Consider the following 14,092-nt stretch of genomic DNA (forward strand, 5'->3'; position numbering starts at 1 on the left):
ACCTGCATTGATTATATTAGAGTTTTCTTATTTCATGTTGCAACCCACGTTCACAATTGAAATCTAATCACCCCCATTTAAAGTACATTTAAAGTAAATTGCGTTAGGAGCCCGGGATTCCGATCATGCTGGTTCCCGAGACTAACTGTAAATTAGATCGTGTCTGGCGATTCGAATATTTGATTTATAAAACGAACCTCGCTTTTAGCACCTTCGAAGTCCTTACCCCATATTTAAATATCCATAAAGAACATGTACTCTGTGGGGCCTTTTGTTTAACGCGATTAACACTTGATTTTCCCACTAGCTGCACTGAAATGTAGAAATACAATTTCCACCAACTGTATGCTTCCATTGCTCGTTGGAAACGCATGTTTTCAGTAATTTTTGCATTTTTTTGTTTCCTATTTCCCAAAAAACCCCGTCTTAGTATAGATCTGGAATAAGCCTAACTGCATTGAATGGGTTTGTGCCAGGAGTTAACGGCAAAAAATGATCAACTATTCACGCGGGGTCTGATTCATAATGGTTGCATATTTGAACGGCTGACGCTAAACGACCAAACACGTTCCGAAACCAGTGTTGCTGCTTAAGAAAACAGTGTGTTAGTTGAAAAATGTAAATAGTATTCCGTTCCCTTGAAGGGCTCAAAGTTTGGATTTGAACATTTTCCCCGGGTGTTTAGTTCAAATGAGTTTCGTCTGAAGTTACAGTTCTAAATCATCTCAATGGATTTGAAAGTAACTAAATGAACAAAGCAACCAGGTTTTCGTAGTATTTTTTAATAATTAACATTAAATCGAGAAACAAACCGTTCATCGTGCAGTGGATTCGCCTCGAGACTGTCTCCGGGCTGAAATCGATGGGACTGTGAGAGGATTCGTCTCGTCAACATGTTATGAAATATTCAAATGAAGTCTCTAGTGGGCGCTGTCGATCCATGGAAGAGACGCAGGTCGGTCGGATCCAGGCTGGCGTCTCGCATGCCCTACCTTACATCAATGCATTTGGTGCCCAGCCCAGGCGTGTCATTCCTTCCATACAGCATAATTGCACGGAATTGCAGCAAGCCAGTAAAGAAAGCAATACGGTGCACTTCCCGTTAGCTACACGATTAATCACCCCATTAAATTTAGGTTTCGTTCTTCACTTGACTCATGTAATCCCGTCTCATTCCCCGCCCCATCCCCCAATGCAGCGTAAGGTAACTGCTCCACTGGAAAACAATTCGCAGGGAATTACGGGGAACCCACATTGTTAAGTGCAAACTTTACCAGTTCATGGAAGTGATAAAGTGTGCAGTGGCCGAGGGGCATTTCCACCGCCCACCATCTTGCATCTCCTATCATGCAAATCAAACAGTAACATGTAGGAAGATGCTGCTTTACATCGAATCACTTGGTTGAAGGTAGACACAAAATGCTGGAGTAACTCAGTGGGCCAGACAGCATATCTGGATAGAAGGAATGGGTGACGTTTCGGGTCGAGACCCTTCTTCAGACTGTTACTTTTTTTTGCATATCTTTGTTCTATATCTCTCTATAATCACCGTCTATATCTCTCGTTCCCCTCTCCCCTGACTCTCAGTCTGAAGAAGGGTCTCGACCCGAAACGTCACCCATTCCTTCTCCCCTGAGGTGTCCCGCTGAGTTTTTCCAGCATTTTATGTCTATCAAACAGTGTAATGCGATTTGTGATAATCGGCAGAGGTTCCAATTATCAAGGTGCAAATGAAATGGTGTGTGTGGGTTTGCAGAGAAAAGCTTATTGGTTTGGCTTTATTTGGTTACCTGTGCTTTTGGGCAGGCTGCAAATAAACTGCGATCAGCCTTAATCCGATGAAATAACAATGGAGGTGCGAGAACGACCAGAGTGACTCTTGTCGTGTCCAATGGTAGCGCGGAGAGGGTTGTCTGTCGGGCGGAGTTGCTGGGGCAGGTGGCCGGAGGGACCAATGAGCTGGCGGCAGACGCTGAGTGCTCTCACCCTGGGTTAGTGGGAGGTATAAAGCTTTCTTGCAAAGAGCAAGATCATCACGTCCTGGATCGTGAAAGTGTCCAGAGCGATACCCAGCACAACACACACACACAAACACACACACGCCACACGCAGAGCGCGTTTGCATGCGCGCACATCGGCTCGTACCTCTGTTGACAGCGGAACAGACTCGGGCATCGCAGACAGCAAAGGTTACAAGCGGAAAGCAGCGTTGCAACTGAAATCTTTGGCTCTTACTGCTGTTACGATGCAAGCAAGTGCCTAGCTGCAGAAAAAAACAAGAGTTGCAGCAATTTCCAGGAACACAAGGGGAATGAAGAGGACATTCTGCCGAGAGTAAGATCCGGAGCTCCGCTCAGCTAACAACCCCGGCCGATCAGTATCGACAGCAACGCGACGCTCCATTTCAAGTTTCGACCAGGCAGTCTCGGACCAGAAGTGCGTTTTTTTGTTAAAAAGGGATATCGTTGAGACCTTTGAGAGGAGTCGGACCCAAGAGGAGGACAGGCTAAAAATATATATTTATACCAACATTGCCGGAGAAGAGTGATCAGCGACGATGGCGATAAGGAACTCGTTGTGGAAATACTATTTGGGAGTTTTGTGCGTTTTATGCAGGATGGCAGTATCAAATTGTGAAATTTTGGCACCTATATATTGGAATTCCTCAAATCCCAAGTAAGTAATGACCCTGATCAGGCTCCACACCTGCAACTTTGCTGTTTTATTTCTTATGATATGATATACACATCATACGCAACTCGGCATAAGGTGAGAATGACTAGCGAGGATAGTCCTCATTGCTGTTGTAATCACAAAGATCGACACACGTGCAATGTATCGCAATTTAAAGAGACCCCCAATAATTAGCGAGGGGGGTCTGAGCAGTCCACAAGGACTAACACAAGCTTGCTTGTTTAGATTGAAGCCGGAGGAGAATGCTTAGAAGCGGCGATCTCGGGGACTGGGACTGGGCGCCGATTGCTTAAAGATTATTGGCCTTGGTATGTCCAAGGGAAATGTTTCTGAATGTAGAGGGAGTGGGACGGATTTTACGAACGGCGGGAATTGAAAGCAGAACGATATCTGCAGCAGAGATCCAGTTAGTCCCGGTGACTCGGCTGGGAGAACGGGATCGGAGCGTGGCGAGATAGAAACAGGATACTGCTGGGTCGAAACAGAGACCTCGCAGAGAGCTACTCATAACCCCAGAGCGCTATCTGTTCGAGCAGCGGGCAAACTGACAAGGAAGCAGGTGGCGTTAGTGCAGGGTTCGGAGCTAATGTTCGACAGTATCAAGCGATTCTACCTGATTATGTGCTGGATGAGATTCTACAGTCAATAATCAGGCAGCATCTGAGGCTTTGCCTGAATTTTTTTTACTGCAGGATGATTATCTCCAAGAAATCTAATCTTTTACACAGACTTCACTCCATGTGTAACGCAAAAGCAGGTTACAGTCGGTATGGATGATCGATCCGAAATCTCATTGGTTTCTTCATACAGGGAGATGCGCACCTTATTTAAATAAAGGCAACATTTAAACTCAAAATAAACACCTTCCCCACCCCCACGACCACCCTTTCCCTAAACTCTGCCGATTGGCTTCTCAGACTACTAATGGTTCTGATTACACCAGGTCCCCATAGTAAAATTAGAGTTACATCAGAACAGATCATTAACCGAAGATATTTAATTTGCTCAGCCTTTTTTGTGATGGTGTCGTCTAATCACTTCCTCTGAAGGATAATTATCTTTTCAGATTTTCAGTTCGCAGTCTATCACTTTACACGAAGGAAAAACACAAACAGTTAAAACCGTGTACGCCTAGAACTGTCCTGTGAATGAATCAGCATCTTATCGGAGTTTCAGTAAATCCTTAGTTTGAAACTCATTGAGCAAATGTTTGTTTAAAGTGTTAGAGTAAATGGATTATCCCAGTCCCATCTACCACACAACAGGTTAAGATAAGATAAGAAGGTTGGATGACAAATCTAAATATGCTCAGTTTTGGCCCCGCGTTAATTACCCGCCCTCTCCGACCCCATCCCGTCAAAGTTTAATCACGAGCACACCCGCTCGGTCACTCATTTTTAAGTTACCATAGTATTTACCTCGGCATCAATGCATCGGATCACAAATGAGAGTAGAATATTTCCTAAGCGCTGGTATATGATTAAATCGTATTTTATTACCATTATTTACTACACGACACTCTGTGCCTGTTCGCGCTCCCTCAACATTTCATGGTTATCGGTTGCAGAACAGTCGTGTTTTACTGTCATATGTCCCAGATAGAAAAATGAAATTCTTGCATGCAGCAGCACAACAGAATATATAAAGATAGTGCAGAATCAGAAATAAAACGCGAAAATAAATATCTCTAGAGGGCAGATGGCGGACATCTAAATTACCCCCAAGAGCTCAACATGTAACTTGTGGTTTGCTTCTGGGCTTTGTCTCTTTGTCAAACAGAAACTCAGGGTCTCCTTCCCCGTTTAAAGAAGCATTCAGGCCACATAAGGGGGAGATGGGCAGGAAGGAGCACTGCCAGCATAAGGCCCGTTCGCTGGTGGAAATCAAGGATCGATGGAGTGTGATCAAACTCGCCCAGGTTTGGATTAGATTTAGGAGTTGAATAAGATACTGTTAAATTGATTGAGAAATCACATTACGGCTTGGCCATTTATCTTCAGTGAAGTGACACTTTCGTTCAATAAAAGTTGCATCAGTTTTCTCCAGCACGTTGGAGTGAAAGAGTAGTGGTTTTTCAAGAGAGTTTGTTCTTACCGCGCCATCTGCTCCAAATAAAATGTTCACAAAATGCCGAGAAGCGGGTATTGTTGACCGATGTGGCTTCGGAGTAACTCGCAGTCAGCCGACAGGTGCGACGTTTTACTCAGATTTAGCTGGGAGAAAGAAATGACCAATTACAATGTAGGAATACATTGCAAGTAGAAGATTCGAGCTAACTAATAACTTTGTTCGACTTTTCGTCAAAGAAAATCGATTTCACAAATTTAAAAACAAATCTTTCTCTAACCCGACACCCTCTGCTAATTTGAGTGATTAAAACACACAAATGCTGGAGGAAACCAGCGGGTCAGACAGAATCTGTGACGGGAAATGGACAGACCACGTTCTTCAGACCGACCCGAGGAGTTCCTCCACCAGTTTGTCTTTTGCTGCGACGGGAATGTAAACGTGTATCGTTCCTCATTTTCCTCCCAAGGTCATTCCAGCCGCAGCTGATTTAGAGGCAGCCGGAAAGACGAGTGGTGTAATTCTAACCGGTCAATAGCTGGTGCAGAAATCGCTCGAATCAGCCAATACTTTTTAACTCTCAGTCTTCAGGTGCTGGGGCATTCTGTGGGAAGTGGAACTTTTGATTTGGTTCAGAACATTTCCGATTAAAAAAATGTTTATCCCAAACGAGCCACGCAGGCCCAGCGCATTAAACTGGTGACTGCAGTGAACTAATCATGTTATCCATTTCCCCCTTTCTTAGAAAATAAACCCACACAATTATTTGCAGGCAAAATGTTTTTTTTGTATTAGCGACATGTAAGCAAATCGTTTTGATCATTGAGTTTGCAAAATTCAAAATTTAGCCTGTGGTATATTGTGTTGTTAAATATACGTTTTATATCCTGTCTGAATATTGCCCATTTTCGTAATCTCATATATGTAACGAGAGACACATTGACGTTAAGTATAGATGACACCGTTTACATCAGTCCACAAAGTGAAAACCCCAAATTAAACTAGTGTTTTGCCAAGGTTTAAATTTTCTAACATCTCTATTCAAGAATTATTTCTGAATTGAAAATCTGGCACCAGTAATTACATCAATAAAATATCGAAACCTCCTTGTAGAAGTACAAGGAGAAATTTCAGTCAAAAGGTAGATGCGTGTGGGTGAATGGTAGCTTTTAGCACACTCCAGCGATGACATACAGATCTCTCCAAATAGTCCTACAGAGGTCACTCTTCATATGCTTAAAAAAGCCCAAACCCAACAAGAGAGTGTAGTCAGTCAGTAGCTGACTGTGTGCCTCTTTCCCACATTGTGGTTTATTGATATTTTCTAGAGCTTCTAAAACTATATTTTCCAGAGGTTCGTGGGGTGGGGTTGATTCTGATGTAATTATTGCCAGACTTGTGCAAAATGGTTTGGAACAGATTCACAATCTGAATTGGATGATCAGAATCATAGTATGATGTCTGATTGTACATCGGAAATATTCTTACATTCAAGTTGGAGGCTTTGAGAAGTGAGTTGTACAAAGTTGATCAAATATAATGTTGGTTAACCAGTTATCTTATTTAGTTTATGCAGGTGATACTTATTAACTCCTACAGCTTTGGCCCAGCATTTCATTGAATTAAGAAGTAACTTCCTGGACACTGCTATAAGCCAAATAGAAGGAATATTTAGGAGTTTTGAAATAAAGTTTTCTCATTTCCTTTAGTAAATTGACTTATTAATGAGGCTGAGAATAATATTGATGGCAGGAGATGGAAAGTCTAATGACATTTACAAGAAATATCTCACCAAAACTAGCAAACCCAGGTTGGGCGAGTCCAGAACCACAGTCTTAGAATAAAGGGGAGGTCATTTACGACTGAGGTGAGAAAAAACTTTTTCACCCAGAGTTGTGAATTTATGGAATTCCCTGCCACAGAGGGCAGTGGAGGCCAAGTCACTGGATGGATTTAAGAGAGAGTTAGATAGAGCTCTAGGGGCTAGTGGAGTCAAGGGATATGGGGAGAAGGCAGGCACGGGCTATTGATAGGGGACGATCAGCCATGATCACAATGAATGGCGGTGCTGGCTCGAAGGGCTGAATGGCCTCCTCCTGCTCCTATTTTCTATGTTTCTATGAAATATAAACCTTGGAGGTAGACAAAAATGCTGGAGAAACTCAGTGGGTGAGGCAACATTTATGGAGCGAAGGAAATAGGCAACGTTTTGGGCCGAAACGTTGCCTATTTCCTTTGCTCCATAGCTGCTGCCTCACCCGCCGAGTTTCTCCAGCATTTTTGTCTACCTTCGATTTTCCCGCATCTGCAGTTCCTTCTTAAACGAGATATAAACTTTGTTTTGCAGTTGTTATATTTTCCTCATGTTCCCTCTGTTTACTGGGCCTTTTAACCTGTGTGGCAAGGGTGGATCGTCTTATCTGCCCAGTCTGCTCTGCGATGTGTCGCATAGTGTTTTCATGCATTTTAAGGAACTGACTATTTTCTACAGCTTATTGGGCTGATGCAATGAACTCTCACCAGAGAATATCCATGCAGCATTGAGATTAATGAGCATCCTGCTCATAGACACCTTGTTTTACATTGGCACATTGCTCACGAATTGCTTCGTTGCCCGTTCACTCTCAAGCGAGGAGAGAGAGGAATAGTTTTGCTTGCTTGCTGTGAAGTGCTTCTATAATGCACTGAAGGCAGCAAGCACAGATCAATCTTGATAAATTCATGATTGAAAAAAACCCAAAAGTTTTTTTAATTCATTTTTGGGATCTACCAAGGCCCATCCCTAAGGTAATGGTGAACATCATTATCTCTATTACTCTCCTGCATCTCAAAAGGATGAAAGCACAATTTACGCTTTCAGTCTGTGATCTGATCAGATGAGTATTTTTTTTACAATATATTAGAAACGTATGTATAAAGTTTTTCTTTACGTGAATTGCTTTTTAAATTTCACTTATGATGGTTAATGGTAAATTGGCAGTTTTTCCCCCTCTCAAGTTCTATTCATTCACATCAGCCCTAAATTGAATTGATTTACAATTGTCACAGCAGTTAGGGTGTGGACATACTAATTCTTGAGAACTTGTACTGTCTCAATGTTGTACTTAAACAAAGAGCCTATGCACATTTACTGTCATCTGATTGCTGCTGTTTCCTTATTTATAATTCTCCAGAATCTTATGATTTGGGCAAAATCATCAAGGCTAGCTGGAACATTTGACAATTAACATTTTCCAGTCAGACTAATACCAAAAATTGGTTTTCAGATGTACAAAAACCCATTGCTATGATGTCCATACAAAACAACAGGGAGGTTTGATATTTTTTATCTGTCTTTCACCTCTGCTTAAAAGTAAAAGATGCAAGTCTCAATTCCATTCAGTTATGTTAATGTTCTGAACCATATGCATATGGAGATCATTTGCCCCAGTGCCACTGTGCATGTTTTCACCTGAGGCCATTCATCCTAATCTAATTTCCCTGTTCCTCATATCCTTTGATTTGTTATTGTCCACTTCCCATACAACTGTCATTAGGAGCTCTGTTTTAATGGTTATAATGCAAAAGTATCCATGTTCCAATAACCATTGGTTCAAAAAATCAGTCAGTACTTTTTTTTAATCCGTTCGCCAGTTGGTTAAAAGAGCCCATCACAAGATTCTTTATAATTTCCGGATGTCGGGGGTTAAGGGGAGAAGGCAGGATAATGGGGTTAGAAGGGAGAGATAGATCAGCCATGATTGAATGGCGAAGTGGACTTGATGGGCCGAATGGCCTAATTCTGCTCCTATCACCTTATGAAGCCTCTGTAAGATTCCTCTTAATCTTCTCTGACCGACTGAGAAAAACTGCTATTTTTCATAATTCCCGTTTATTTCTGCAGTCATTCTTTAAAATATCTTGTGTTTCTAACATGCTTCCTGTGACATGGGAATAATAATAAAGAGGCAACCTTTATTATTAAGGAATATTCTTTTATTTTCCCCCAAGAATTAAATTTTTTCTGGTGCAATTCAATGTGTCTCCAGGAAATTGATGAACAAAGGAAGCTCAATGATAAAATTTCTTAGTTCTGATCTTTCAAAGGACTGTAGCAAAGGAACAAACTATGATTATTAATTTCTGTAAATGCTTTCAGGACGAGTAAATTCAATAAAGAGGCGATAATTCTTTTTTTTATAAATTAAGGTAATCAAGGGAATATGGAGTTAGTGCAGCCAAGTGGTGCTGAGATACACAATCAGTCCTGGTCTTGTTGAATTACAGAATCTGTTCATTATGTGAGATTTTTGAGAGTGGTTGTACTGATACCATTACTCATAGCACTTCTGAATCTGACTTATTTCCTTCAGTTAGTTGTGAGAGATGCCTTCTTTAAAAGTACTGTCATGAAAGATGTTGGTGGAGGAAGTAGTTGAATAGGCAGTTGTTTCTGGCTTACATTTATGAGGTTTGTCTGAAGAAAATTCAGAGGTGAGCGTAACATCACTGCTATCAAATGCCGTGTTGTGCAAATATTACCTGAACTTCTTTGAATAATTCAAATGATCAAAAAACTAGATTTTGGGCAGGGCCCTAGTGTACATCATGATAAACCTAACCATAAAGAAATAAAATGCTGATCTGTATTATAGACAAAGTATCTAGGTTTTTTGTTTCCAAGGGAATATTGGGGTTGCGAACAAGCAGCAGCAGCTGAAGGCATAGAACATGTAAAATGCAAGCATCTCAGTCTGTAGAAGGGTCTCGACACAAAACGTCACCTATTCCTTCTCTCCAGAGATACTGGCAGTCCCGTTTTACTCCAGCATCTTGTGTCTATCTTCAGTGTAAACCAGCATCTGCAGTTCCTTCCTTCACATCAACACGAGCGCAGAGCCAACAGACAGCTTTCTGTTCAAAGAACCAGAACGTCTAGGCAGTGAATTTTGCTTCATTAAGAAGCATGCCACTTTTCAAAGGGAACAGATTTTGAAAGGACAAGCAAATCCATTTGTGGTTTGTAGACACATTAGCATCTGTGCTGGTGAGGCATTTCGTATTCACTATCGTAACTTGACTAGAAGGTGTTGTGCTCTGATACGGCTAATCAATGCCAGAATAAAATAGTGTTTGAGTTTTGGTAAATTAATATATTCTCAATTCACAGTCAGCTACCTCAAATAGCTCAGGTGATTAATTCCTACCAATTACGTGTTCAGTATTAACACATTCCTACTCTGCAAAATAATATTTTTGCATTATTGGGCTCAATGGTGGGTTGTCTAAGTAAATGCAATATATGACACAGATAGAACGATGAGGTGCTCCAGTATGCTCTGTGCCCCTGGACTGGGAGGAGAATGAACCAGGGTTTCCCTTCTGATTAGCCTTAGTGAGTAAAAGCATGTGTGATGTGAGCAAAGATCATATTATCAGGCTCTCCATTCAAAGAAAGGTCACTTGAATATGTCACTACATCCTACCTCGACAAATTATAGGTAGCCTTTCTATGAAGGAAGATGTTAAAAATATCACTAGCAAATATTGTGACGTTTAGGAGATATATATTATTGTAAAAAACACGAAGATCAGGTGGTTTGGGATATATTGAGATAAAAAAATGGTTTGAAAATATATTGCGCACATGTTTCTTGTTACTTGAGAAAGTCCTTTCTTTGCAGTCCTAATTAAATAAAAGTTCCAGTTCCTGAATGCTAATGACTGTTGTACCCAATCTCTTCTCTTTATCAAACTTAGTTATGTCGATTCATAAATAAGTTGCTTAAAGGTACAGAGAATACACTGGGCAAGAAACACTTTGATAAAATTGGATTTCAAAAATAGAAATGTTCAATTTGTGCATTATGCCAGTTGTGAACATAAATGAACCAGGGAATGATATTATGCAAAATGATGATGCAAATACTGAATTGCTTGATATGCTTGTAACATATTCATCTGTACAAAACATTAAATGAAACATTAAATCTAATGTATCATAGCATATTCAAATCATATTTGACAATGAGTCATTTTAGGTAGATCACAGGTGTTGTTATATTATACCACTCTTTTGAAGGTAAATCACATGTCTTTAGGCTTGGTACCTTGTGGAGTTTAGAACAGTAAGAACAAAACTTCATTGATACATAAAAGGTCTCAAAGATACTTGACTTGTTAAATATGGAGAAGATGTATTTGTTGTGGGGAGAACATAGAATTAGCAGAAACTTTTAAAATAATGGTATACCCATTTAAAGCAGAGACAAAGTAATTTTTTTTCACTCAGAGTTTGTGAGTCATTGGAACCCCTCCTTAGTGACTCTTAAAACAATTTAAAATGACAAACTGCGAAGTACTCGATACAGTTACTGCCTCACAGAGCCAGAGACCGAGGTTTGATGAGATTTGTGATAGAAAGAATCACATGTGATTAAAGTGCACATTGTCAGATTTTAATAAAGGCCATTTTTAAATATTTTGGTTTCACCATGTAGTAATTACAGCAGTGTTTATACATAGTCCCCCATTTCAGGGCACCATAATGTTAGGGGCACAGCAATGTCATGTAAATGGAAGTAGTCATGTTTAGTATATTTAGTATACTTTGCTTGAAACTGCTTGAAGTCTGCGATTCATGGACATCACCAGTTGTTGGATGTCTTGAGATGTCTGGTGATGCTCTTCCAGGCCTGTATTGCTTATGCTTGTTTTGGGGGCAAGTCCCCTTCAGTTTTCTCTCCAGCATATAAAAGGCATGCTCAATTGGGTTCAGATCGGGCGATTGACTTGGCCACTCACAAATTGACCATTTTTTAGCTTTGAAAAACTCCTTTATTGCTTTAGCAGTATGTTTGGGATCATTGTCTTACTATAGAATGAACCACCGGCCAATGAATTTTGAGGCATTTATTTGAACTTGAGCAGATAGGATGTTTCTACAAAGAATTCATTATGCTACTACCATCATCAGTTGTCTCATCAATGAAGATAAGTGAGGCAGTACCTTCAGCAGCCATACCTGCCCAGGCCATAACACCCCCACCACCGTGTTTCACAGATGAGGTGGTATGCTTTGGATATTAGGCAGTTCCTTCTCTCCTCCATACTTTGCACTTGCCGTCACTCTGATATCAGTTAATCTTTGTCTCATCTGTCTACAAGACCCTTTTCCAGAACTGTGGTTGCTCTTTTAAATACTTTGTGGCAAACTATAGCCAGGCCATCTAGTTTTGTGGCTAACCAGTGGTTTGCATCTTGCAGTGTAGCCTCTGTATTTCTGTTCATGAAGTCTTCTGCGGACAGTGGTCATTGACAAATCCACACCTGAAGAGTGTTTCTGATCTGTCGGACAGGTGTTTGTGGATTTTTCTTATAGAGAGAATTCCTCTGCCATCAGCTGTGGATGTCTTCCTTGGCCTGCCAGTCCCTTTGCGATTAGTAAGCTCACCAGTGCTCTCTTTCATCTTAATGATGTTGCAAACAGTTGATTTTGGTAAGCCTGAGGTTTAGCTGATGCCTCTAACAGTTTTATTCTTGTTTCTCAGTCTCATAATGGCTTCTTTGACTTTTATTGGCATAACTTTGTCCCTCATGTTGATAAACAGCAATAAAAGTTTCCAAAGGTGATGGAAAGACTTGCTGAGAGCTCTCTTATACCTGCATGAAGGAGGCAATTAAACACACCTGAGCAATTACAAACACCTGTGAAGCCATGTGTCGCAAACATTATGGTGCCCTGAAATGGGAGGGGGGGGGGGGGGGGGTATGTATAAACACAGCTGTAATTACTACATGGTGAAACCAAAATGTATAAAAATACCCTTTAATAAATTCTGACAATGTGTACTTTAACCACATGTGATTTTTTTTCTATTACAATTCTCAAATTGTGGAGTACAGAGGCAAATAAATAAATAATGAGTCTTTGTCCCAAACACTGTAAACTAAACTACTTGATAAACAATGGATGAAAAGTGATGGTACGACAGGCTAGCAAGATGCATTGCAATTTGATCAGCCATGATATTATTGAGAGACATGGGAGGCTTAAGATGCTGTGCAGCCTATCGCTGCTCTGCTACTGCTCCTCCTCACCATATAATTGTGTTCTGAGTTTGGCCCAGAACTGGACATTGTAAATTTATCTGGGGTCACCTTGCTTTAATATTTGAGAATGGAAGAAGGAAGTATTTTTGTTGTATAAATAGAAGTGCATTGCGTATACACGGTCACAGACTTTTATTAAACAAATTGAATGTTCTGGTTAAATTAAACTCATCAGGTTCTTTAATCTTTTTAAAGTACAGACTTTAGATAAATTCCTGAAAGTGTGACAATTAATAAGAATATGGAATTTAGACTCAGCATAGTGCAGGTTTTGCCATGCTTCTATGTAACAAAAGATTGAGATCTGTTGCAGACATGATTAGACTTAAGATGCATAATTGTCTTGATGGTTTTGGTGTTCATAATAGAATGGGTTTTGAATGCTGCTCTTTGAACATGTTACTGTGCTTATTAAAATCAGGCTGCGTTAAAATCATAATGTGTTATTGTCAGGAGAGATTTAAATTGTTATACTCTTGCGAAGTAGGCATTAATTTGATTAAAATAAATTGCTACATAGTACTGTACATGGGAATCAGCATGATTTATGTGAGGTCATAAATACCACTTGAAGAGATATGATAAAACTGACCTGCACTTGCTTTAAGAAAAAGACTCACTGCAGTGGATTTTGTCCCATGTCCTTCATAAAATTGCATGGGTCTGGAAGGTGCGGCTGTCTTACAGCAAAAAACAAACAAACGAGAAGCCTGTTTCTAGACATTGCATTCCCACCCTTATACTTAACCCCTGAGGAATTTTAATTCTGGCAGATATGAAAGCACATTTCCCGATCCTACCTAACGAGATCAGTCATGGGAAAGGTACTGTTTTAATCTGTTTACAGTATGAGAGGGGAATCTGCCTATATTAAAGAGTGAAACAAATGTTTATTTATGAAGTGTGGCTGTAGAGGTCATTAGAACGTGGGGCTGTGCACAAGGCAAACACAAAATGCTGCAGTAACTCAGCAGGTCAGGCAGCATTTCTGGAGAAAAGGAATAGGTGACGTTTTGGGTCGAGACCCTTCTTCAGACCCTTGACAGAAGCATACCTATTCATTTTCTCCAGAGATGCTGCCTGACCTGCGGAGTTCCTCCAGCACTTTGTGTCTATGTTCGGTGTAAACCAGCACCTGCAGTTCCTTCCTGCACATTGTGCACTAAGTTAGGCTGGTTGGGGCAAGTTCCTTCTACTAATGATTGGGATGTATAAAGTAGACATTTTTATGTGAAGTATC

General features: G+C 40.5%; 1 protein-coding gene across 2 annotated transcripts in view; it reads left to right on the top strand.

Annotated features, from left to right (window-relative positions):
• The first annotated feature begins 2,006 nt into the window (after window positions 1-2,006).
• Window positions 2,007-14,092, top strand: part of efnb2 (ephrin B2) — a 59,741-nt gene continuing 47,655 nt past the window's right edge. Inside the window, exon 1 of one of the 2 annotated variants that reach the window (XM_033022207.1) lies at window positions 2,007-2,676. In XM_033022207.1, the coding sequence (XP_032878098.1) occupies window positions 2,558-2,676 (119 nt within the window). In that variant the 5' untranslated portion in view covers window positions 2,007-2,557. The remainder of the gene's footprint in view (window positions 2,677-14,092) is intronic. The other variant, XM_033022206.1, reaches the window with a different exon arrangement.

This window comes from Amblyraja radiata, chromosome 6 (assembly GCF_010909765.2).
Source record: "Amblyraja radiata isolate CabotCenter1 chromosome 6, sAmbRad1.1.pri, whole genome shotgun sequence".
NCBI classification, from domain to species: domain Eukaryota; kingdom Metazoa; phylum Chordata; class Chondrichthyes; order Rajiformes; family Rajidae; genus Amblyraja; species Amblyraja radiata.